Source organism: Sceloporus occidentalis, unplaced genomic scaffold (genome assembly GCF_023333645.1).
Source record: "Sceloporus occidentalis isolate IW3139 unplaced genomic scaffold, rSceOcc1.0.p SCAF_3, whole genome shotgun sequence".
NCBI lineage: Eukaryota > Metazoa > Chordata > Lepidosauria > Squamata > Phrynosomatidae > Sceloporus > Sceloporus occidentalis.
This window is the reverse complement of record NW_028316983.1, coordinates 101,139,434-101,166,953: the sequence shown is the minus strand read 5'-3', so window position 1 is coordinate 101,166,953 and position 27,520 is coordinate 101,139,434. Positions and strand designations below refer to the sequence as shown.

At 40.4% G+C, this 27,520-nt stretch overlaps 1 protein-coding gene across 4 annotated transcripts in view; it reads left to right on the top strand.

The window, feature by feature from the left end:
• The window catches only part of LOC149316490 (sorting nexin-7-like), a 65,659-nt gene that overhangs the window by 5,798 nt on the left and 32,341 nt on the right, over positions 1-27,520 (top strand). For 2 of the 4 annotated variants that reach the window (XM_089515655.1, XM_089515654.1), the window contains exons 2-7: positions 17,739-17,921; positions 20,023-20,133; positions 20,506-20,670; positions 21,800-22,004; positions 22,490-22,689; positions 27,233-27,319. In XM_089515655.1, coding sequence (XP_089371781.1) covers positions 17,739-17,921; positions 20,023-20,133; positions 20,506-20,670; positions 21,800-22,004; positions 22,490-22,689; positions 27,233-27,319 — 951 coding nt within the window. Of the gene's footprint in view, positions 1-6,838; positions 6,890-15,138; positions 16,059-17,738; positions 17,922-20,022; positions 20,134-20,505; positions 20,671-21,799; positions 22,005-22,489; positions 22,690-27,232; positions 27,320-27,520 lie in introns of those variants that run through there. The other 2 variants (XM_089515657.1, XM_089515656.1) reach the window with 2 other exon arrangements.

Genomic DNA, 27,520 nt, shown 5'->3' with positions numbered 1-27,520 from the left:
TGTGAGAGTGTGTGACTCACCCAAGGTCACCAATTGTGTTTCCATGGGTGAATACAGAATCGAATCCTGGTCTCCAGAGTCATAGTTCAGTACTCAAACCACTACACCACATTGGCTCTCCATTCTATATATGTTACTATATATGTCATAGTTTTTAATGTGTTCTGAGTATCCATGGGTTTTTGTATCCACTGGGGGTCCTGGAAACAAACCACAGCAGAAACCAAAGGCCCACTATGTAGCCAGTGGTGAGGGATGTGGAAAGTGCAATCCAACATCATCTAGAAGGACAAACTTGCCCCATCCCTTCTCCAAGTCCTTGTCGTACTGTAGATAGAACAGTGTCCAATTTCAAAAGCAGTTGACACTTTGTGAGCTTCCAGTGTCAAGAATGGTTCCCTGCCATCTTCTTGTGAGAAGAAGCAGTGTCAAAAAGTGACTTAAGCCCTTTTGCTTGAGTTACCATTCAAGCCATTCCTTTCATGAGGATTCCAACTCGGGAAGACTCCAGGGATCCTGCAATGGTTCAGTCTATGGAATCCTGGGGCTTGCATTTTAGGGAGGGGCATTTAGAATTTTAAGCCAAAGAATTTACCTAGCACCTCACCAAATAAATTAAATAAAACTAGAAATCCAGGGTTCTGTTGGATACTGCCATGGCAATTAAAGTTGAATCATAGCTCAACTGCATAGTGTGAAAGGGCTTTAGCTCTGGCCACATCTGAATATCGAGAGGTCAGTATGTCTGCACAGGCTTATCTTGGGCAGGGTGATTCTTCCTCACACTTTCTCATCAAAGTAGCTTGATACTGAGTGCAGAAATCTAGAGAAAATGTGCATGCATTTAGCCAAATCTTGTATCTTCTGCTCCCCTAAAAACTACAAGGGTTTTTGGCATATTTGATCTTTCCAAAATTTAATGTTTTCACATTTGGGGACATCACTGAATATGGCAACTGTATGCATCATGGTGGTTACACAAAAATTAACGTGTGTGCACTGTAAATAGGTATTCAGTGTCTTTCCTATAAGCCAGATTTGTTGTGATTCAAGGGAATTAGGGAACAGTGCTATTCCCCGTGGAAATGCATTCCTTGTGAACCTGCTGTCTTGCTATCCACCCACATCCTTTCTTTGTGTTTCAGAGGAGCAAGAGCACCCTTCTTCTTCTGGGCTGGGGGGAAAAGCATGTGAGAATGCCCTATCTTGATCAGTGCTATAAAAGTGGCCCAGCACTTCCACTATGTCCTGACCTCCTGTTGCCCATCCCATAAGTTGTTGACGGCTTGATGTTTCTGCCTAGTATGTTAGTACTAGCAGCTTCAATGTGATGGCAGAAATTAACATCACTCCTTTTCATTTGAGTTTGCTATTAGAAAGCAGAGTTGTAGTAGCTGTGTGCCTTGAAATAGTTTCCGACTTACAATGATCCTAAGGTGAACCTATCACAGGGTTTAAGAATAGAATAGTAACAGAATCTTTTATTATGGTCATAGACCAGCACAGATAAAAAAAAAAGGGATACAGAATAAAAGAAGTTCAAAACACAGGTTAAAAATAATATTTAAACTATCCTTCCAGATTACACAACTTCGGCAAGACAAGATTGGTACTAGTCTATTGAGGTTATTACCTGGTGAATTTTAACTGCAGCTGCACAGAATCTGGCAACATTATATGTTGTATCAAGGTTGATGTTTGAAAGCTACAGAGGACTATAAAATTGACCAGTGTGTCCCTGACATTTATGCAATAGAGGTGATATAAGGCTGACTTGTCAAGTGTGATTTTTCCCAAAGTCATCCAGTAGGGTTCCATGGCCAAGTGGGGATTCGAACTCTGGTCTCCAGAGCCATAGTCCAATGTTCAAACTCACACTAGGTTTTTAGTCAAACAGGAGGGAGGGAAGCATAAGAACAGAAGGGTTCAGCTGAACTCAAACCAGTTTGCATCTTTGGTCTTCAGATTTCAGAAAACCCCTCTAGGAGTCTAGAGATAACAGATATTTTCTGCCCCATATTTGATGCAAAGCAGAATTGAGTATTGAACTGAGAAGTGCTTACATTTGTGATCAGAGAACTGCTCTGGGCTTGTCTGTGGCGATACAGAAATTCTTGTTCAGCCATGATATCTGAGCCATGATATTCAGCCATGAGCAGCATTGTGCTGTCACAGTGTTAGTCTAACTTATCTCTCAGAAATAATGTTTTAGCTATGTAAATACTTTAAAGGTATTAGATTATGTCTGATCATGGAAGCTAAGCAGGGTTTGCCCTGGTTAGTACTAGGAGAAATTGGTAAAACCACCTTTGACCGTTCCTTGGCTATGAAAGCTTATCAAATTAATGGGTTTACCATGAGTCAAGAGGCAACCTGAAGGCACATACACACATACACATGATATATTTGCTCAGTGGAGAAATAAAAATGCATGGTTAGATAGTCCCAGTAGATTGATATTGCTTTGCTATCTGGAAAGGCATTGGGTTCAGGGGTCTAGGCAGGACTTTAATTGTTTTAAATAGTTTTGGAATATTTACAGAGAGGAAAGAGAAACTTTGTGTTCAGGAAAGCTATGTGTCCTCTGCTAACCAGCTATTGTAAGTAAAGAAAGTCATAAAACCAGGAGAACACAGTGCACCATGACAGGGGTGAATGTTCTGAAAACTCCCATTGAAATGGGAAGTAACTGAACTGTGAGTATCTCCCTTTCTTATCTATGATATCCTGAACCAGTATAAATCTGGGACTGGATTATTTAGTTCCAGGAATCAGACATCCAACTTGTAGAATAGTCATTTTCTTTCAGCTAGAAACCAGAGATCCACTAATAAGAAATAAGTGCAAAATAGTAAGCTGAACAAGGAATGAAACACTATGAAAATAACTCAGAAGGACAGAGCCAAGCACTTCTTGTGGTTGGCCATGCTGTCTAGGCGATACTGGCAGTTACAGTCCAAAAAGTAACTTCCATGCTCTGGCCCAAACAAAGATATGGGTCCTTGCATCATTCCACTTGTTCTTGAGTTGAAAACCTTTTCTCACCATTTCTTTTCCTCTCCTTACCTTCTCTCATCACTGATACTCACTATAACCTGGTACAGCTGACTTTTCTGCAAATCATCACAAAAAATAATGGAGCTACATCATGTGATATGCAAAAAGGGCCTGAGGCATCTACATTTGCAGTATAAATGAGAAGCAAATAAGTAGTTGGCTAATATTTTTATTAGGACCACCCTGAAGTGCCATCAAACTGCAGACTTTTGAGTTCTTCTGAACTCTTCCATCAGTTGTGGTATGTTTTCAAGACAGTTCTGACTTATGGTGACCCTAATGTGAACTTATCATGTATCTTTATTGGCAAGATTTGTTCAGAAGGCATTTGTCTTTGCTTTTGCCTTCCTCTGTGGCTGAGAAAGTGTGACTTGCCCAAGATCACTTAGTGGGTTTCCGTGGCTGTTCTCCAGAGTCGTAATGCAACTCTCAAACCACCACAGCACACTGGCTCTCCCCATTAGAGTAAGTGGTACCAAAATTGAGGAATGGAGGAAGAAACCAAAAAGTTCATACATTTATCCATATCTTGTGCAGGTAGGCTTGCTTTAGAGATTGAGGATGCAAATGTTTTGCTGGTAGATCTACAAGCGTCAGGTTACACCTAGCCATACACCACTGGGATGATGGATCAATGTTTGCTCTCCATTTGTGAAGACATACTACTGGATTTTAATTTGAAGATCTGTTCAATGTCTTGGGCTAAACACTCTGGTTCCTGAGATGGGATATCACATGGCAGCCTTTATATCACCAAAGCTGGAGATCAGTTTTCTCTGGTACACAATGTAAGAAATTCAGTTGAAGCCAATTTGTGAGCTGTAGTTGTTGGCGGTTGGATTAACAATACGAGTCCTATCAATTTAATTTTGAGAGATATGTTTTTGGGGGAATTTAATTTAGTTAGTGCAAGTTAGGAGCCAGTGCGTGGTAGTGGTTTGAGTGTTGGACTATGACTCTGCTTTGGCTGTGAAACCCAGTGGATGACCTTGGGTGAGTCACACTCTCTCAGCCTCAGGATGCCAACAGCAAAGCTCTTCTGCACAGGAGAAAGCACAGATTAAACGTAACTGGGCATTTCTGAAGTTTCTTAATCTATCTCTTATATGTTTGAAACTGTTTTTCTGATCATAATGTCAGAATCCTTGTTGCTAAATTGGGTTGCCTAGGACATGGATCTGTTTCAGATCAAGTCAGTGTATAAATTATGCTGTTTTAGTTATGTTTCAATAAAGTATCCTTTCCTTCCTTGAAATAAGTTCTTCAGGTGGCTAAGGAAAGAAAGAGAAAATAAAGTGAGCATCATAAATAGAATAAAAATAAAACAATGAATACAATAAAAATGTGAAATAAAAAGTGTGTATAATTTATGTAAAATATAGAAAGCTTAGTAATTATAACAGATCAAGACATCAAATGTGTGTAAAAGAAATGATTTTACATATCATCAGAAGTCAATAAATAGGGAATGAAGTATCCTACCTAGCGAGAGAGTTCCAAAGCCTAGGCATAGGCCTGTTACAGACTGCCAAAATAAAGCTGCTTTGGGTCTCTTTGGAGGTATGCTATTTAAATGATGCATGGGTCCTAAGAGTCCGGAGGTCGCGCCAAAGCCACACTCCATTCCTAAGCACTGGAGTGCAGCTTTGGTGTAGCTTCCGGATTCTTAGGATGCATGCATCATTTAAACAGCATACCTCCAAAGAGACCCGAAGCAGCTTTATTTTGGCAGTCTGTAACAGGCCATAGTCTTCTTTTGTGTCCCAAATCATTGTCTGATGAAGTCAGAAGCCAGGGTTCCTAGAGTTAAAGATCCACAACCTTTCAAAAAGAATAAACAGCAAGTATGATATTACAACTGGAACCGTAGCGTTTTGAGCATTGGACTATGACTCTGGAGAACAGGATTCGAATCTCCACTTATTCGTAAAAACCTGGATGACCTTGGGCAAGTCACAGTCTCTCATCCTCAGAGGATGGCAGTGGCAAACCTCCTCTGAAGAAACATGCCAAGAAAATCCTGTGATAGTGTTGCCATAAGTTGGAAAAGACTTGAAGACAAACAACACACATGGTGATACCATCTGCCATCCTCCTTGGGCAGACCCATTTCCTATGAGTATATCTGGGGTCTTTTCAGTAGGAGGGGATGATGGATTTTCCCAGACACAGTATATTGTTATCAAGCTATATTGTTATTGTTTGGAGCTGTCCCTATTGGCTTTGTCTTCAGTGAGAAACTAAAAATCATCAGCATTACAAAAGACCCTACTTTGAATCAAAATGGTTAAGAACAGTTTTCGTGCTATGGGTCAACACTTCTGTCTACAATTTTTTGATTCACTTTCCATAGTATGGTTATGGAAGTTCAAAATATACCATTGCATCACTGGCCAAGACCCAGTGGCTTGTCCAATCACTTGGATCTTTTGGAGAGGCTTTTCTCTTATCTGTCCAATATCTTAATTATATTTATTGGTACAAATGGTATAGTGACTAAATTACTGAAGGGAAGGCTCTCATCATGGCAATTCCCATAGCCACACCCAGAGGTAAAGTCCAAATATGTGGACAGGTTTGTCTTGAATTGATCTATAAATACAAAAGGAGTGCCAATAGGCACCAGACTGCAAAGAAAAAAAGAAAAAAAGGTTAGATAGGAGCTGGATTAATATAGTAAATATCTGGTAATACATGAGTGAACACAAATAATCACATGTCTATCAATAACATGTCGAAGGTGAAACAAAACAATTAGTTGCATGACAAAAACATATATTCAAGGTATATAAGGCTGACTGAAGTTGACATACGTAAAAGGCATGTACAGCTGATTAGAAACTTAACAATTGCTTAATAATGAAACATTAAAGATGTAGATGGTATGACTGATGTTATCTCTAAACTGTATAAGACAACAAGCTGTAGATTTTCATGAAATTTAGGAGTCCTAGTAGACTGCAAGTTGAACAGGAGTCAACAGTGTAATGCAGCAGCTAAAAAAGACATTGTGATTCCAGGCTACATCAACAGAAGTACAGTGGATCTTGGTATCCATGGACTTGCAGATCCCCAATGGATACCGAGGGCTGACTGTATAGTGTCTAGATTGAGAGAAGTAATAATACCACTCTATTTTGCTTTGGTCAGGCCTCACCTGGAATACTGTGTCCAGTTTTTCAAAAAGGACATTGACAAGCTGGAGTATGTCCAGAAGAGGGTGACCAAAATGATGAAGGATTTGTAAACCATGCCCTATGATGAGCAAGGAGCTGTGTATGTTTAGCCTGGGGAAGAGATGGTTAAGAGATGATATGAAAGCCCTGCTAAAATATTTGAAAGCATGTCATACTGAGGATGGAGCAAGTTTATTTTCTGCAGCTCCAGAGAGTATGACCCTGTACATACTACAGGAAAAGAGACTCCACTTCAATGTTAGGAAGAACATCCTGACAGTAAGAGTGGCTCGACAGTAGAATATGCTGCCCCAGAGAGTTTTGGAGTCTCTTTCTTTGGAGGTTTTTAAACAGAGGCTGGATGGCCATCAGTCCGGTGTGCTTTGATTGTGAGTTCCTGCATGGTAGGGGGTTGACTTGATGGCCCCTGAGGTCTCTTTGTACTTTGTGATTCTGTGATTCTAAGTAACTGCTTTTTCCAGCTCCAAACAGAAACATGTTATCTCAAAGCCAACCAGCTAATTCTAGCAGTTTTCTTGTCTAGGAGGAGTAGGTCTTCTGTAAAGGGAGTAGGTCCCTGAAATGGAGACCAAGGCAATGAGGGAAGGTGCAGGGCCAGGATATTCCAGGCTTCCCCCAAAGTATCCTGACCCTAGGTATGCTTCCTCAGATGCATACTAACACAGCTAGAGTGGTCTGTTGACATTCGCTGGGGTTAGGGGCACAGGGCCCCCTGTGAATGTGGAAAAATCTCAAATAAAAGAACACAGTTCTTTTTACCTAAGAGAACACCACTCTAGGAATCTGTAGGTCCTCCAGTACAACTTTGTGGTAACATTTGCCAGAAGTTCATCATAGAGTCATGCTGGAGGACCTACAAATGCCTAGAGAAGTGTTTCTCTAGAAACTTCTAGGTTTTCTAGCACAACTCTGTGGTCAACTTTTGACAGTTGTGCTGGAAGACCTAGAGCAGGGGTAGGCAACCTTTTTGAGTCGGGGGCCGGGTTGCTGTCCCTCAGACAACTGGGGGGCCGAAGCCGGAGGGTGGAGCTTCCACCCTCTGGGGGCGGAGCCTCCACCCTCCGGGGGCGGAGCCGCACATGGGGGTGGAGTTTCCACCCTCCAGGGGCGGAGCCGCATAATATTTGCAAGAAGTTACTAGGGCCGGCAATGCCATAACACAGGAAAAATGCATGCCACTGTCTCAACCCACAAAAGAGCAAGCAAGTCCATGTGGAGGGATTTTGCAAAGAGAATACCAAAGGAGAACAACAACAATAATAAGAGCAATATTTGCAAGAATGGAAGCAACTAGGCAAGGCCACAAAACAGCAAAAAATGCATGCCACTGTCTCAACCCACAAAAGAGCAAGCAAGTCCATGTGGAGGGATTTTGCAAAGAGAATACCAAAGGAGAACAACAACAATAATAAGAGCAATATTTGCAAGAATGGAAGCAACTAGGCAAGGCCACAAAACAGCAAAAAATGCATGCCACTGTCTCAACCCACTTTCTTTCTCTCCCTTCCTCCCCCCCATCACTCCCACCTTCTCACCTTTTCTCTCTCTCTCTTCTCCTCTCCCTCCCTCCCTCTCCTCTCCCTCCCACCCTTTCTCTCTCTCTCTCTCCTCCCCTCCCTCTTCTCTTCCTCCCACTCTCTCTCTCTCTCCTCCTCCCCTCCCTCCCTCTCTCTTCTCTCCCTCCCACTCTCTCTCTCTCTCTCTCCTCGTCCCCTCCCTCCCTCTCTCTTCTCTCCCTCCCACTCTCTCTCTCTCTCCTCCTCCCCTCCCTCCCTCTCTCTCTCTCTGCCTCCTCCTCCTTCCCCCCCGCCCTCCATTTATAGGAGGGCGGGGCCAGGAGGGAGTTGGGCGGGGCCCATTTGAAGGCCCGGTGCGGCTCCTGGAGCCCCGATTCAGGGCTCCAGAGGCCGCATCGGGCCTCCCAGGGGCCCGGTGAGGCTGCTGAAGCCCCGTTTCAGGGCTTCGGCTGCCGCATCGGGCCTCCCAGAGGCCCGGTGTGGTTCCTGGAGCCCCGATTCAGGGCTCCAGAGGCCGCATCGGGCCTCCCAGGGGCCCGGTGAGGCTGCTGAAGCCCCGTTTCAAGGCTTCGGCTGCCGCATCGGGTCTCCCAGAGGCCCGGTGCGGCTCCTGGAGCCCCATTTCAGGGCTCCAGAGGCCGCATTGGGCCTCCCAGGGGCCCGGTGAGGCTGCTGAAGCCCCGTTTCAGGGCTTCGGCTGCCGCATCGGGCCTCCCAGAGGCCCGGTGCGGCTCCTGGAGCCCCGTTTCAGGGCACCAGAGGCCGCATTGGGCCTCCCAATGGGCGCGGCCATTTTGCCCTTCAAAATGGCGGCGAAGGTCGCGCGAGACTTTGCCGCCATTTTGAAAGGCAAAATGGCGGCCGGAGCGGCCGAAATCGGCGGCGATTTCGGCGGCAGGAGGGAGCGGCAGCCGGCAGAAAGGCGCCCGCGGGCTGCATCCGGCCCGTGGGCCGGAGGTTGCCGACCCCTGACCTAGAGAGAACATAATAATCAAAAACGCAAATAATTACATCCGCAAAAGTTAAAGTCGCAAATGTGGAGGGCCACTTGTGAGACTAAACTCCACTATAGCATTGTTGTTGGCCTAGGTAAGCCAAGGAGGAGTAATTAAGGAAGCACTCTGTAAGCTTAGGGCAGAAATACAGAGTATGGCAAAACATTGGCAAAGGCCTGGACAGTGGGGTCAAGTGAAGCTCTTCCATTGAGAAAGGAGCCAAACAAAACCATGTAGCAGAAGCAATTTCAATATGGACAGAATATCTATGTCTGAAGGCTTTGCAAAGGCAGGCGATTTTATATGACTTTTAATCAACCAAAGGGCCAGAATGTAAGCAGTAGTGAACAGAGGACTTAAGAGGGCTTTGAATCATTTAACAGCAGAGTTGGAAGAAACCACAAGGACCACCTAGCCCTAGCCCTTTCCATGCAGGAATATACAACAACTAAAGTACTCTCGAGAAATGGCCATCTCACCTCTTGAACGAAGTCAAAAGAAAGAGAGTACACCATGATCAATGGTGGTCTATTCCACTGTTAAATTGCTCTTGCTGTCAAGAAGTTCTTCTAATGCTTAAGTGGATTTTTTTCCTGAAATTTAAATCCACTGATCCATGTTCTGGTCTCTCGAGCAGCAGAAAACATCTTGCTCCATCTTCTGCATTACATCCCTTTAGATATTTCAAGATGGCTATCATTTTACCCATTAAACATCTCTTCTCAAAATTGAACATACCCTACTTCCTAAGTCATTCCTCATAGGACTTGGTTTCCAGACATTTAACCATCTTGGTCACTTTCCTGGATGTGTTTTAGCTTGTCAGTATCCTATCTGAATTGTGGTGCCCAGACTATACAGTACATAGTTTTTCATATATGACTAAAGCTTATGGCAGTTTAGGGTTTAGCGATATGATTATAGTAACTGAAAATGCAGGGAAAATTGGTAAATCAGTAATGTAGAACTATACTACAATTATAACTGGTACTGTATACTAGCTATTGGTTCAAAATCAGCAGTTCAGCATGACAAACATTCAGTTCTGCTGTTTTTCTTTTTAAAAAAATAGCAGAAGAATATTCACAGAACAGCAATGGAAGCAGTGCACATTTTTCATTCTCGGAAATCCATGTTCACAGATCTGTTTATGACAGAAATTTATGGAGCAAAAAATCCAAATGTCAGCATCTTAGAATTGACTGCTAGATTTGCTACTGAATATAAGCCTAATAGGCATTAATGAATCATTTATGAATTGTACACTTTAATGTTTAATGTTTAAAATAAATCTAGCAAATGTAGAAATAATATTTCACTTTTAGCCTTGTGGATAGGATCATTTTCTTTTTTTAGGGGGTGTGTGTAAAACTTGTAAGTCAAAATTTTAATATTTTAATACACCATTTCTATGTTCTTTTGAAATAAATAATAAATTTCTGTTAGCTGGTGTGAAGAGACAGGTCCATTTGTACTGCCCATTCCCTCTTTTCTTTGCTGCCACCTCCCAAATTCCACCACTGGTACTCTCATCACATCCCTCACCTTTAGCTATGCTAGCAATGGCTCAAGGGAGATATAGTTCATCAACATCTAGAGGGCTGTACAATTCCCATCTACAACCATCTGGCTGTATCTCCCAATCCATATACTTGCTAGTTCCTTCTTCCTTCCCTACATTTTTCTCTCACTTAACACTTTCCTCTTTTCCCCTTCCTTTTCTCTCCTTGGACATTTCCTTACACTATCCTTTCTTGTAACCCTTTTTGCATCTGGTGCATTTTCCTTTCCTGTTGGGAGAAACAGGAATAGAAATTGGCCCATTGAGAAAGGCAGAGGAGCTTCATGTAGGCAGTACACAGAGGACTAAGTAGGGCAGAGGGATCATAAGAGTAAGAATGAGGAAGGGATTTCTAACCCCTTCTCTTCCATCTTTAAGGTCAGCTAATCAGTATCCTTCTCATTTAAATACTACGTGTGTGTGTGTGAGAGAGAGAGAGTGTGCTTTGTTCACAATTTCTTTCCAAATAGGTTTTCTGAGGGGGGTTTTGCAAGTCATAAGCCTGACAGTAACTTGACATATTGAAATCTTGAACATCTTAATGCTACTTCTAAAATAGAGTAGAATTCTCTATTGGAATATCGACACAGACTAGGGATCAATCAGGTAGAGATCAATCTAAGACCAGGCTTTTCTTTCATTCCCTTGCTACTAAACATATAGGAAGCTATCTTATACTGAGTGAATCTATATCTAGCCCAGTATTGTTGCCTTTTACTAGCAGTGGCTCTCCACATCTCAAACAAGATTCTTTCCTAGCTCCATCTGGCTCCACCTGGAGATCCCTAATTTTCTCTGGTGGTCTCTAAGCATGTCCCTGCTTAGTTTCCGAAAGTAAAACAAGATTGAGAGTATTCAGAGGATATGGAGTATTCATATAATAAAAATCATAATGCAGTAAATGTTTAAGACACAATGTGTCACATTTAAATATAACAGCTCTGGACCAGAACCAAAGATGCAGTGGGATGAGGTTTAACATTACAAATGTACCTACACAGAGACTTCAGAGAAAATCTCTGTAGTCAAGTAATCAACCCTTTTGTATTTAATTACCTTTGGCCTCCACAGCCAATAACATGGCATCTGAGTCCAAATAAGAAACAATCTCTGCCTCTTCTTTGCCACAGAAGAGGCAAGGATTGTATTCTGATGAAATGGTCAGACACTGTCAGTCCATTTCCATTTTCTACTCTGCTTTTTTCAAAGTTGAATGCTGACAAAGATAAGAAAACCAACATATGGGTGTGGCAGCTTGTTATTATTTTTAAAATAAACTGCAGCATTACTTTACAGCAGGAACGGACAAAGTCTAGCCCACTACATGTACACACAGACATAGACAGTCTTTTTTCATTTGCAACTTCCATCCTTCACCCAGGTGAAAAATGTGACCCAAATAGTTTTTTTTCTCCATTCCAGGAACACTCTAGATTTGCTTTACAAGAAGACAGCACCACAAACCTCAATTTAAGAACACCCCCCCCCCCCAAGTCAACATGTAGTCCAGCATTCAAGCCACTACACCACACTTCCTCTCAGGATCAGATCTACCTTTGTACATTCATTTTAAATCAGTAGACCAGCCTTTCTCAACCTTTTTATACTGGTGGAATCCTTGAAATAATTTTTAGGATTCAGAGTACCTCTACATTAAACAGTATGTACATGCACATGCCTACGCACCCACGCCTATATTCAAGCCAATGGGGCTTGAATAAGCAAAACTCCATTTTTGTGAGGGGGTCCGGAATGGATCCCCAGTGAAAAAGGAGGAGCGACTGTGTGTGTGTGTGTATAGAGAGAGAAAATAAGTGCAACTCAAAAAGAATTGGGATTTTTTTTTTTTAATTGCAGTTTCATGGATCCTCAAGTGACCTTTTGTGGAACTCTGGGCTTCCAGGAAATCCTGGTTGAGAAATCCTGCAGTAAATGTATACATTTAGCTGGTGGCTTCCATGTCAGTGGGGCAGTGAATGCACTCTGGCTTTTATTCTGAACTTTGAAATATCCAGTTTACTGATCCTGTTTTAGGAATAGAGTTCAGCATCTATTTATCTTCCTTCCTTCCTTCCTATTTCTTTCATATATCGTCTTTCTCCTAAATGGGACCCAAGGCAGCTCACAAAAAATGCTTTAAAAATACAGTACAATTTAAAAAAAAAATTAAAACCACCACATTAATATAACAAATTAAAAATATAAAATCCTGCAGTTATATTTTAAAATCCTGCTTGAAGAGAAAAGTTTTTGCCTGCCGGTAAGCAGGGAGTGAACCAGCCTAGCCTCTAGCTCCTTAAAAGTTCAGGTGATTTGAAAAGAAAGGAGGTGCTTACCTTTCTTTTCAGATCCATATTATTGCAAAATCAGTTTCTGGAGACATTAATAGAAGCTTTCCTACAAAATCAATATTAATATGAGGGAAATTCCCTTGTTCCCATGCTCCTTCCATGTATTCATCTGCAAAGTTTGCTGCCTAACCAAAACATTATTTTTCTAGTGCATGAGTACCTGGGAATAAATTGACTTCATATATCATTCCTTGCAGTGTGCACAATAGAAATAAAACAGCTCCCTAAGTGGTGAAAAATGAGAATCTTAAAACTGTCAAGTTTAATAATCCAGATTATTACTCAAAACATAAACATGAAGTACATACATTTTAGAAAATAGCTGGCTGTGTAGCCTAATGGTGCCCCTAAGGTTGCATGGAGCCTTAGAAGATAATAATGTAGACTATCACCTGTTCCTAACGGGCATGAGAAATGCAGGAGCTTTATATTCTCTATCTAGAGCAATGGCCAAACGTTTTAAAAGGTTAAAAAGCTATTCTGGAGAGAACCGTTCTTATAGTTTGTCTGCATTAGAGGTACAGGTTAAAATCAACCTGGCATTTGGGAACAATTTGTCTTAAAGTTACTTTTTTTACCCACATTACCAGTGCAGTGCATTGGTGAAGGGAATGAACCATGAGTGAGAAATGCCCAGGTCAAATGTTGTTGTGTGCCTTGAAGTCACGATTTATGGTGACCATATGGCAAAACTATCATGGGGTTTCCTTGGCAAGATTTCTTCAGAGCAGGTTTGCCTTTGCCTTCCTCTAAAGCTGAGAGTATGTGACTTGCTCAAGGTGGCTGTTTGTGGCTGAATGGGGATTTTAAACCTTTATATCCAGACTCCTCATCCAACACCCAAACCACTACATCATGCTGGTTAGACAAGCCACATTTGTTCACACTCAGCCCCGAAGTCTAAATATATGCAGAGGTGGCTGCATATATAAACAGACTTTATACCGTGTGTGTGTGTAAGCAAGTACATTTACTTTGTAGTTTAACAAGGAGACTGGAAGATATGCTACTAAAGGCCATCACACAGAGAGGGAAGAAAAGATAAATCTAGCCTAGCTTTTGAGTCCATCTCTGTTCCTTTGTTTTGGAAGTGTGCTGACAAAATACAAAATAGTGCTAACTGCCCATCTCTATCACCCAAGACTTTTGTCATATGGAGAGCAATGAATCTGCACAGGAGAGCTTCCTATATGAATGGTCACTTTCCATATAATTTATCAGAATTATTAGAATAATCACTCTCACACACTCCATAAATGTCCATGCCTAGTAGAAACTCAGCAAAAGCTCAGTCTCCATACGTGCCTGTGCATAGTGGAAGCATTCCAGTGTAGAATCCTTGCTTGTGAGTGATGGGATATGGAGTAAAAATTCAGAACATTTGCTCACTGGATGAGATTATAAAAGTTTAAATCCACTTTACAATGTTTTTTTTAAAAAACAATTTGAGGCTTTTATTTTTAAACATTTTATTTGCACAGAAAAGATTGCTTTTTGCAAGATTTTGTGCCGAAAACATTGGTTCGTCAACAAAAAGTGTTTTTACACAAAGATATCATTGTCCAAAGCACACTGCAGAAATAATCAATTTTGAGACCAACATAACTGCCCTGGTTCAGTGCAAGCAAATTCTGGTATTTGTAGTTTATTAAGGCACCAGAACTCTCTGATAGAAAACTCTAAATGTCTCACAAAACTACAGTCCCCAGAATTCCCAAGCATTGAGCCAGGGCAGTTAAAGTGGTCTTAAACTGGATTATTTCTGCAGTGTGTTTTGGACCATTGTCAGAGAAAAGAAAAATGGAGAAAAATCACTAAAAAAAATACAAAATGTGCTTTTTAACTCTTGCTAAAGAATAGAAAAATCTAACAGCTGGTGAGATTTTTTTCCAGTAGAATTTCAGGGCCAAGGCAATTCTCATACATTCTTTGCACACCCTAAAAGGAAAACCAATCTGCAATATATTAATATTAAATGGAGGTAGGTAGCAAATGAGGTGGGGGTGGGGAGTGAGGATATGCTAGAAAAAGAAAGGGTTAAAGCAGAAACTTCTGGCCAGACTGGGGAGCAGGGTTGGGGATGCACTGTGTAAACAGTGAGATGTACCAGTCTGCATATTTTTGGAAGTTGAGGTTGTGTCTGGTTTAATGTTTATTATCAACTGTGGTGGTTTACTTGAAAACATCTATATGGCTTTTATATGGGGTGTGTGTGTGTTTTAGTCATGTTTGTAACTTTTGCATGTTTTAATGTTAATTTTATACTGTTTTATCCTATTTTAACTAAGTGATTTTAATTGTTTTTAATTTTTATTGTAAAGTTTTTTTTTACTTTTTTATTGAGAAATAAAATCCAATATACAGTTACAGTTGATAAATTTGAAACACAACTAATTTCAGCTCAATTCATTGTTAGCAGATTATTATGCTATCAGCCTTTCTGCATAGCTGTTTTCCAAGTCATATTTTTTATCTCAGAGATTTGTGTACATGTGTAATGTTGTTTGTATGAGTTCATTTGGGGTCTTTCTTAAAAGTTTTGTATCTTGGCTGTATTAAACTTCTCTATTCATTGTAAAGTTTTTAAATATTTTTATCTTGTGAACTACCTTTTGGGACCCTTTCTGGGAGACAGGCGGCACAAAAATGAAATAAATAAATAATAGTAATCATAATCATCACCATCGTCTAGTGAGTTCATGGCAAAGGTAAGAATTCAACTAGAGGCATCCTGATTTACAGCTTGTTCTATTAGCTGTAGTACTATGCTGCTTCTTGTCCTAGAGAGGCAGGCGTATTTGTGTGTTTGTGTTTGTGTGTGCACATGCAACAGAGAAAATGAGAGACCTTTTCTGTCATACAGTGTTAATTGATACCAAGGGTTCCTGCAAGAAGCAAAATCACTTTTTTCCTATGGTATCTTAGAAATTTATATAATAATCTGTCAGGAAAAGATAGGTAGACTGTTGGCACTTAGTCCATCACAAGCAATGTGATTTCCCTTGCAAATCATATTCTTTATCTACAAAGGGGCTCTGTGTGCTTGAAAAGAAGTCAAAAGCAGAGATGTGTGCCCTTTAGGGGTCAAGGGAAAGCGAAGCAGTAGGCCTAGATTCCAAGGCCATTTTCAAGAAAATAAAGGCAATTGTGGCTTCTTGGGTGATTGATATGCCTTTTTTTCTCCCCTCTTTTCTGTTTCAGTGATAACTGAGTGGCTGGTTTTCAAGGAGATAGCCATTGTGGAGCTAGCTATTGCCTGGCAATAAAAGAACAGCTGGTTGGGACTAATGTGCCAGCAGGGGAGGAAGGCTAGGGAAGTGTCTTAAAGAAGTCTGGAAGTATAAATTCTAGCTAGGTATCAAACAGTTGGTGCTTGAGAAGTGAGTCAATACTTTAATTCTCTCTTTTTTGCAAGATGCCCTTCAAGAGCCACAATAACATATACAGGTAGAAATATATACACCCATCCCTCCACATTTGAGGCTTTGACTTCTGCGGATTTGATTATTGATGGATTTTATTAATATATTCTCTCTAGGAATCTCTAGGTCCTCCAGTGCAACTCTATGGGCAACTGTAACCAAAAGTCACACTGAAGGACCTAGAGATTCCTAGAGGAAACACTCTACTAGGCATTTGTAGCTCCTCCACCGCAGTTCTGTGATCAGTGTGTGGCAGATATTGACCACAGAGATGTACTGGAGGACCTAGAGATTCCTAGAAAGGTGTTCTCTCAGATAAAAACAAAGTGATTTTGTTATTTGCAGTTTTTCCACATTCACGGGGGTCTTGTGCCCCTAACCCCAGCGAATATGGAGGGACAAGTGTAGATATATGGGGTTGCTGGCAGCATTCTTTGCTTCAGAGGAAAAAGAGGCAATAAAATAAAGCTCGTTCTTTCTTGTAATATTTCTGGTCTGCCCCATTGTGTTTGTATGTCCAGTTAGCCCTCCATATTTGTGGATTTGACTTTTATGTATTTGATTATTCATGGATTATTTACTGCCATCTCTGCTGCTGCCCTATGCCATTTTTAATAGGGACTGGGAACCTTGCCAGACTGAGATTCTGCAAACAAGGCTTGTAAGTCCCTATTAAAATTGGCAGCAATGGAGGAGGTGGCAAATCCCACCAGTCACCCATTTCTGCCTTACAAAGGATCTTCACCTCCTCAAAGACATTGATGGTGGATTGAATTTGCAGATTATGCTGTTATGTGTGTTAAATATGGATGTTTTAAAACGGGGGGGCTAGAGTTATTTGCAGGTTTTCCACTTTCTTGAGGGTCTTGTGCCCCTAACCCCTGTGAATGTGGAGGTCCAACTGTAGACACACACACACACACACACACACACACACACACACACCTTTGATGGTAAATGTTGATGCCACTGTTTTGCTTTGAGGTCTGGAAACATAGGCCTGTTACAGACTGCCAAAATAAAGCTGCTTTAGGTCTCTTTGGAGGTATGCTATTTAAATGATGCATGCATCCTAAGAATCTGGAAGCTGCACCAAAAGCTGCACTCCAGTGCTAAGGAATGGAGTGTGGCTTTGGTGCAACCTCCGGACTCTTAGGACCCATGCATCATTTAAATAGCATACCTCCAAAGAGACCTAAAGCAGCTTTATTTGGCAGTCTGTAACAGGCCATAATTTCATTTAGTGGTAGAATTCAAAGATACAGCAGTGTTAGTCTGTACAATCAGTACATAGAGAGATCTTGTAGCACCTTTGAGAGTAACCAAAAGAAAGAAATTGGCAGCATGAACTTTTGTAATACATCTGCGGAAGTAGGCTGAAGTATATGAAAGCTCATGCTTCCTATTTCTTTCTTTCAGTTAGTCTCAAAGGTGCTACAAGATCACTCTACATATAGTTTCATTTAGGGTTGAGAGTCTCAGAAATACAATATGTACCTGTGGGTCCTAGGAAAAGACTTGGTTGTATGCTATGGTTCATCAGTTGTGTATTTTAGCAGTCATAACTCACTCTTAGGGCAGTAAGCTATTTCTCTTGGCACAAGTGACAAATCTTTCAAATGTCTTGCTTATCCACAGGATGCATCCCTAACGGAAGTAAATTCATTCAGTCCTTTGATGCCAACCTCTCCATCTTCTATGATAAACCAATATAAATTTGAAGATGAACCAGAATCAAAGGACCTTTTCATTACAGTTGATGATCCAGAAAGCCACATCACTACCATTGAGACATTCATCACATACAGGGTGGTGACAAAGGTTAGCATTTGGTTACTTCAAAGGGCTGCTTCAGATATGTAAACTTTGGGGCTGGTCCTCTTCTTGCAGGTGTCAGGCCATGGTTTATACAGACATACAGATTAGTATAGTGATTTATTTTTTATTTTTTTACACAATGAGATATTAAACAAAATAAGGAATAAATGACTAAAACAATTGAAGTGAACAATTCAAAAAGAAAGTAGTACAGTGTGGTGTAGTGGTTTGTGTGCTGGACTGTGTCTCTGGAGACTAGGTTTCAATTACCTGGTTGGCCATGAAAGCCACTGGATGACCTTGGCAAGTCAGGTGCTCTCAGCTTCAGGGAAAGGCAATGGCAAGACTTCTCTGAACAAATCTTGTTAGGTCTGCCTTTAGGATCACCATAAATCAAAAACCATTTGAAGGCACACAACAACAACAGTGATATTGCTACATGGTAGTAAAGACCGATCCAGAGAAGCATACAACTAACCCTGCTTACCTAATGGAGCTTATGCTCCTTTCACAGGAGCCTCTATGCAATATGTTCTTTAAGGGTCTGAAGAAAAAGTTGTCAAAATTTTCAGATTGTGCTCAAAACCTTGGATATTGCCCTATAGATAGAAAAAGGAGCACCTCCTCTCTCTCTCTCTCTCTCTCTCTCTCTCTCTCTCTATATATATATATATATATATATATATATATATATGCCTATCTGAGAATTGAGGTCTGTTTGAGTGCTCCTTCTCGGTGTTCAACCAAACGGGGGCCATACATTGTGGGATTACATCGACAAGAGTTTTCTCTGGTGTAACATCCCAGATTTGTAATATCCTTCCCTCAGAGGCTCAATTCCTCCAGTATCATTCCAACACCAAATGAAATCATTGCTTTTTCTTAAGTCTTTCGGGACCCAATTGATTCTATCAATTTGCACATGTGTTGTTGGTATCTTTATGCCATTTCTCACTTGACCCTAAGGTCCAACTTAGGTCCAACTACAGAGCCAGATGTAGAAGAGAGATTCTATGCTGGAGTCCAACAGGAAATTGACCACAAACCAAAACATAATGTTTTGTTACTTATTGTGGTTGTGTGCCTTCAAGTCATTTCTGACTCATGGTGCCCTTAAGGAGAACATATCACGGGGTGTTCTTGGCACAATTTGTCTCAGAATATGAGACAATGTGACTTGTCACCCAGACGTTTTCCATGGCTGAGCAGGGATTTGAACCCGAGTTTTTCAGTGTCCTAGTCCAGCAGCTGAAGCACTATACCACACTGGCTCACACATGTGTTATATTGGTATTATTTTTAAATTGTATACATTGGTTTTAAATTATCTGGCTTTAAGTGACAAATGAGTTTATATATTTTTACAATTCTAAATTACTATTACCGTACTTTTCTGTATTGTCTTAAATTGACTTTATAATATGCCAGCCTTAGACCATCAGGGATAGAGCAGGATGTTAATATTTGAATGAATAAATATAGAATCATAGAATCATAGAACTGTAGAATTGGAAGAGACCACAAGGGCCATCCAGTCCAACCCCTTGCCGTGCAGGAATTCTAAATGAAATATTCATGGTTAGATCATGAGGAAAGAGTGTGTGTGAGTAATCAGTTTGCAAGTCTGGGGTATGTGTGCATGAGTGTATCATCGGCGGGTTACATACCGCCATTTGGGACGTCCCCAGGATGTCCCAGTTTAAAAAAGGGGCGTCTCTTCTAGACGCCCCTACTCCTGTTACGGACTCTGTCCGTAACAAATGGCGGCGGCCATTCCACATGGTCGCCGCCATCTTGACGTAGCGGACGCTGTGCGTCTGCACGTCACGCGGCGCTTATGATGTCGCGAGGGCACCTTTGGCACCTCGCGGCGTCATAACTGCGACGCAAGAAGAAGCTCCATTTTGGAGCTTCTTTTTTGCTCCGCGCGGGAGCCGCGCAGTTTGGCTGCTGCGGCTCCCTCACGGAGCAAACAGCAGCGCCAGCAGACCACCGCAAAGCAGCGGTCTGTAACGGACCATCAATTGTTTGTTCTTTTCCCCCAGTTGTCGTAAAAGGTTTTGATATGTGTCTCATCTAGCTTTGTCGTCTATATGATTTTCAGACAACCCGAGGTGAATTTGACTCCAGTGAGTATGAAGTTAGACGACGATATCAAGATTTTCTTTGGTTAAAGGGAAGACTTGAAGAAGCACATCCAACACTCATTATTCCTGTAGGTCCAATATCTATCTAGGTTTGAATGGAAACTTTGTAACTTGAAAGAGGTATACCTCTTCATTCATGTTCCTTTTTAGTCTTGGTTCAAATATTAACCCCTGCCCTTATAATCAGATGAAGGAAACGATATTCAAAATTATAAACATGGACATTGTTGGACTTTTAAGTGACCCAGAACAATATTTCTTTCCTTGAGTATATCCTCTCACTGTATTTATTTTAATAATGAAACAGCTGCTGTCCATGTTACTTTGAGGCATTGTTTTGTCTAAGGACTGTATTTTTGGAGCTAGTGTTTTAAGAATACATTCTATTGTGCTGTTTATTCATGTATCTTCCTCCTTGTATTTATTTATTTTTCCCTTAGCCATTGCCTGAAAAATTCATAATGAAAGGAGTTGTGGAGCGATTTAATGACAAATTCATCGAGACGAGAAAGAAAGCTCTACATAAATTTTTAAACCGGATTGCTGATCATCCCACTTTAACATTTAATGAGGACTTTAAAATATTTCTCACGGCACAAGCCTGGGTAAAGAAGCTTTTTATATATATGTAAAAAATTAAAATGTTGATATAGTTGTAAAGCAGCATTTGACATGTTGGGCTTAAACAAGTATCCAACTAGCTTTGAATAGGTCCTTTAACTATAATCTTCTGTGAGGACTGAGATGGGAAACTGGCTTCAGGATAGTTTATTTCCTCTTGCTTTCCACATTTTCTTTCACATATCTTGCCTTTCACCCAATAAGTTCAACAATGCATTTATGGCCCTCCTCTTCCACACTTTATCCTCATAATAACCATGACAGATTGGGGTTATGAGGGTGAGGGTGAGGGACTGAGCCAAGTTCAGCCCAGTGACTTTCATGGCTCACTGAGAACATGTATCTGGATTTACAAACTCTTAACCCTCCATTCTGACTAGTATGCCAAAGAAGATTTCAGAATAGGAGAAAAGTGGTCAGGAAGATCATGTGTTCAAGTAGGTATGAGAACTTGTCGTTTCTGCATTAACAGTGCAGTTCACAAGATCTTCTCTTTGTTTCCGGATGCCATCCCAATGGAAAACTTTGGCTGCATTTACATATAATGCTAAACTGCAGTCACGGTTCAGGGTTGAGATGTAATACTAAAACTTCCAGTTAAATTAAAACAGAAGCAGGAACTTCCAGTCTCTTTACAGTGCCAGCAAAAGAGGATCAAGTAGGGATTGTGTGAGTTCAAAGCTCAGTGTGGCTCAGCATCATCATCCAAGCCATGATTTAGTATTGCATTCAAACCAAGCTGGTATTTTAGCAAAGCTACATCTTCCTTTTTGTTTTTAAGGGCCCTTCAGACAATAGATACAGAATCCTAGAGATTGCCAATAAAGTAATTTCAGTTTCCATAAAGCCTAACTGGGGCATGACATGACTGACACACCTAAAAGTCCTATATCTACTTCTGTTGTAGAAATGTCTTTGAACCCGAAAGAATGTGTGTTTACTTACAGAGATTCTTGGCTAAATGCAGTATTAGCCCCCGCTTGAATAGACAAATCCTGTTCATTTCATAAGCAAAATATTTCTGCCTTATTTCTACCTTCATGAAATCCATTTAGGAATTAATTGATGTGCATTCCCATGTCAGTGTTAAGAATTCCTCCCTTAAATTTTCAGGAACTTTCATCTCACAAGAAGCAGGGCCCTGGCTTGTTCAGCAGAATGGGGCAAACTGTCAAAGCAGTGGCCTCCTCCATGAGGGGAGGAGCTGTGAAAAACCGTCCAGAGGTATTTACGGAAATGATTGAATACGTGGACGTTTTTAGTCAGAAGATCAGTCTCTTGGACAAAATCTCCCACCGAGTTTACAAAGAAGAAAAAGGTTGGTGCAACAGAAGAGGCAGGCTTGACTACCATATTATGGGTTATACTTAATTATATATAGGTTGTATGCAATTATATTTCTAATTGATGCAATCCTTTTCTTTATTTTTATGCAATGTGCTTTCATTAACAGCCTGCCACTGTTTGAAGCATAATTTCTTACTGTAAGTGCTTAGAATTTTTACAACAACAACAGCAACAATAATAATGATACTATGGAGGAAAAAGAAGGGGAGCCAGAATCCCTTCCTGTCTTGGCCAGTTTTGATTCCTTGAACTGTACATGTTAGGCCTAAATCCAATTGCTAGTCCCAGAGTAAATGCACTGAATCAATGGGAATTTGATAAGACACCACTTGTGTATTTTCAATTGATCCAAACTTACTGTAGTTGGAAATGCATTTGGATTTAGTATTGATTGTTTTGGAAATTGACGTGAATGTAAATCCTTAATATATTTTGTTTTGTTTCCAACATTTCAAGACTATTTGTATGAAATGAAAGAATATGGCCCAATACACACGCTTTGGTCAGCCTCTGAAGAAGACCTGGTAGACACACTGAAAGGGTTGACTGGCTGCATTGACCAGTGTTGCAAGGCTACAGAGAAACGGATGGCTGCACTTTGTGAAATCCTTTTTCCTGCTCTACAAGAATATTTGCTTTACAGTGAAATATTAATGGTAAGCTGGAACAGGTATTGCATAACTTAGACTATAAAGTAGAGTGCTCAAAAACACAATCTGATACATTGCTGCAAATGTTCATTGCATAATATGTAACCAGTGCATTTTCTTAGTTGGTCTAATGCAGTACTTAAAGAGAGGGAAAATTTACTCCAGTGTAAGAATACTGTGGAGTTTTCTTTTCTGTGTGATATGTTTGTCAGTGGAAGTCCAGTGTACTAATTGTTTGCAGCCGAGAGTACTTCTGCCTTCTCTCATCCACAGTAGGACTAATAATGTACCTGCTTTAATGACTGCTATCTCAAGAGCAGATGAGGGAATTGCAAAATGGCACAAAGAATCATGGGTAGGGAGTTACTTAGTTTGAGAATTACATGTTAGTTATAGTTTTTCTGGCATTAAAGCTCTGTGGGACTTTATTGATACATTGGATATATTTATTAATTTCATGAATATTCTGACTCCATTGAGTTAAAGATGGGGTATATGGCTCAACTCCTCTGTGCTTTATCCTCACAACAGTCTTGTGAGGGAGGCCAGGCTGAGAGTGACTCACCCAAAGTCAACTAGCAAGTTGATTGTCTTTGTGTACATAGGGTGCATTTGTTCATACCCCCCCCAACATTTTGTACAGGCAGCCTAAAGCAGCATGCATGTGATTGTTTCAAATGTGATAGTGTATCTAGGATTTAAGTTCAAATCCATAACGTGTCGGGTTTTCCTGCCAGGATAAACCAGCATATGAAGCTTCAAAATCAGTAGATTACTACTGAATGGTACTGAGCTTATAAAGTTACTCATGCAGACTGCATGAGTAACCAATAATCAGTATTCCTGCATGGCAGGGGATTGAACATGAGATTTCTTCCAACTTTATGATCCTATAAATATACCCAACTTCATGTTTTCACTATCACAAAGTTTCCTGTGAACAAAGTCTTGCCTTTTACTGGAAGGATACTATGGTCCAAAACACAATGCAGAAATAATCCAGTTTGACACTGCTTTAACTACCCTGGCTCAGTGCTAAGGAATTCTGGGAATTGTAGTTTATTGTGGCACCAGAGCTCTCTGATAGAGAAGGCTAAGTGTCTCACAAAACTGTAGTTCCCAGAATCCCCTAACACTGAGCTAGGGCAGTTAAAGCGGTCCCAAACTGGATTATTTCTGCACTGCATTTTGAACCTGTTTTCTGTTGTCGTGGTTGACACCCTGGAAGGAAAACTCCCCTATTACCTCATATTATGAATTTTAACACCCACATAGTAGGTGTAACTCAAAATAAACATGACACACCTAAATACCATCGGCAAGAAGAGAGCTCTGATGTGCCAGTTTATTCTGAATCTCACCCAGCATGCTTTTGTGTTTCAAACTAACTTCTTCTTTGAATGAGCAGAATTAAAATGAGAAAGTATTTTTAGATTGGAGGGGAGAATTTGATAGTACCACTGCTCCCTGTGATAATGCATGTGACCAAACTGGTTTTGCAGCTGTCAAGACCAAAATGTGAGTACAATAGGTGCCATTTCAGGAAATTGCTCCAGAGAGATTTAATTATTTGTTAGTTTGTCTGTCTACATGTGGTATTTGTTTATTTACAGTATTTTTGTGGCCTCCCAGCCCACAAAGGCACCAAAAGTGATGGACAAAGGCAAGCAATTAAAACAATGCATATTAAAACAAGTTAAGAAACTCTTTACACACTTTTAAAACAGTCTTAAAGCAATCCTGAAATACAATTTTAAAACAGTTGTAACAGGGGAATTTCAAACATACATTGCATATTTATGCTAGAAGGGCAATCAGAGTAGCTAATATTAATTGAAAATAAAAAATAAAATCTTGGTTAACAATATAAAATTAAAAAATTAAATTAAAAACACCATAACATAAAACATGGCTAGCATGTGACCAATTAACCTACTCTGATATATGGTATGATATCTGTACATTGAAGGCCCTTTCACATTACACGCTAACTGTGTAGTGTGAGTTATAGAATATGATTCCACCTTAACTGTCATGGCTTCAGTCTGTGGAATCCTGGGGATTGTAGTTTAGTGAGGCACTAAAATGCTCTGGCTGAGATTTCTAAATACTCCTCCCTGAGCTGTAAATCCTAGCATTTTGATAGGATATTGCCATGACAGTGGAAGAGGAATCATAGCACTATACATGTAAAAGGGAAATGCATCTACATTGGGGTGATCAGTGTGCAAGCTGCATTCCCACCATCACCATCAGTTTTTTTAGAGTCTCCAACTTCCCACTGCTACTGCCAGGAAGAAGAATATTTAAAATAGATACAATCACAACTCCTGGATGTATTCCCTCTTTTAAGGCAAAGCATAGGGTTTCACATTTTAAAAATATAGATATACGTGTTTTCACCTCCCCTCCCACACACACATTTTCAGCAGGCCTATGATTTGGAGAGGATCCCATTGGGACAAAATTGGTTCCTGAAGTTGTCCACCCCAATGCACATCCAAAAGATTTGCACTTCTGATCTTTGGCCTTAGATTTCATTTTAAATCTTTAAATGTGTGGGAGGGGAAACTACTACTTTTACCAGCAATATATCCAGGGGTAGCTGTGTTGGCCACGTAGCAAAGTACAATAACATCCAAAATCTACAAAACAGTGGTACCTTTATAGGGCCAACCAAAATGCACATTATACATGTTGCAAACTTTTGAAGCTCTGCTGGCATCTTTATCAGAAAAAGGTATTAAAATCATACAGGAAAAAGAAAAAGTGTTGTTTGTGATAGGCCTTCATTTGCTATAATAAACTTGCCACCCAAATGATTGTGTACATGTCTACATGCCTTCAAGTCGCCTGTCGACTTACGGCAACCCCATGAATTTCATAAGGTTTTCTTAGGCAATAAATACTCAGAGATTGTTTTTCCAGTTCCTTCCTGCTGTATGATTATTAATTCCTTTGCCTGATGAAGAAGACAGTGGAGCATCGAAAGCTTACCATGTGCATTTTGTTCATTTTGGCTGGCCAATTAAAATTATCACATTTTTCTGGATTTTGGATGTTATGGAACTTTGCTATATGATCAACATGGCTACCCCTGAATATGTTTCCTTTGAAATGTTACCTCAGCACTATTTCAGAATGCTTGCAAAGCCTCCCTCTAGTGATGAATGTTGGTATTTACTGTGCTTGGAAGTAATTTGAATCTGGTATTTATGTTGCTGAAATTATGAGGGTACCACTCCTTCATTACTCTATCCCACACTAATGTCATAATGTACGAACATAAGAAGCAGAGTGGGAAGAAACTAATTCATGTAGAAAGAGCCATGTAAGCATCAGAAGTTAGGCTGGGTCTCTCTTCCTTCTACTTGATTGGACTAACATGGGACAAAATTATTGGAGAACAGAAACAGCATTGTGACCATGATGAACATACTGAACTTCATTTTCTAAGCCTGCATTGATAAATATAAGCAGTTTTGCAGGAGAAATTACAAGAATATTCACTTTGGGAAGTGGACAAGGTAAAAATTAGCTCAAGACAGGATTGGGAGAAAACAGTTTAAAAACAAACAAACCCAGAACATTTCTTTTGTTTTTTGTTTTGCTTTTTTGCATTAATATGTAGGACTACACCAATATAGGATGCAATCAGAAAATTAGTCCAGTCCAATCCCCTGCCATGCAGGTACTCTCAATCAAAGCATCCCCGACAAATGGCCATCCAGCCTCTGTTTAAAGACCTCCAAGGAGGGAAACTCCACTACACTCCAAGGGAGTGTGTTCCACTGTCGAACAGCCCTTACTGTCAGGAAGTTCCTCCTAATGTTTAGGTAGAATCTCTTTTCCTGTATCTTGCATCCATTTTTCCGTGTCCTGAGAGACTACATTAAGTGTGGAAAACCTCAGTCTCACCTAGATGTTGGGCTCAAAATATCATTGAGCTGGGCTTAATGAGGGTTTTAATCTAGCAACTTCAGGAAGGCCACACAGGTTTCCTGTCTCTTGACTTAAAAATGTTATTGCATTGATTAGATCTCTAAATTCCTCGTCAGTCATACAATTAGGCTACGTTTAATTAATCTTTACATGCACCCCTACATTCATCCTTTCATTATGTGACAGTCTCAGATGCCATGTTTTTTCCCATTCTGTTCCTTTGATAGCTACCAATACTTCACCTGGCTGTTTGCTCTCATAATGGGGCATGGGAAGTAACACTTATTTAATAAATCCTCTTTTTCAAAGGACTGAAAATAGCATAACAGTTTAGGGTGTGTGTTTTTCTCACTCAAACATACTTTTGCCAGTATAGCATGATAGAGTTTTAGCTCTTCCTGTCAAGGAAGAGGAAAATGACATATAGAATGACAGATAGAACTAGCCCCTACATGCATCAATTTTTAGTGTTATATGAGAAGTTGTGGGGGAGAGGTTATGTCTGTTCACTTTCCCTCAAAGGGAGCTTGCTTACTCAGAATTACTTATCTGCAGACTATTTTTGACATGTAATAGATACTTTTATCTGTACTGTTTTACATTTCAGGGAGTCTTAAAAAGAAGAGACCAAATCCAAGCTGACCTGGATGCCAAAATTGATGCCTTATATAATAAAAAGAGAGAAAATGATCTGGTAAGCAGACATGATTGCAAAATGTAATGGGGAATTTGTTGCTGTAATTGAACAGTAGATTCCACCACATCACAAAACTTATTGTTACATAAGGTGGCTCATGAAGATAGATGACAGAATATATAGGCCAGGACTTCAGTATCTGCTTTGACTTCCTATAACACAAGAGACTGTCATATACTAGCTCAGGGTATTTGTCCA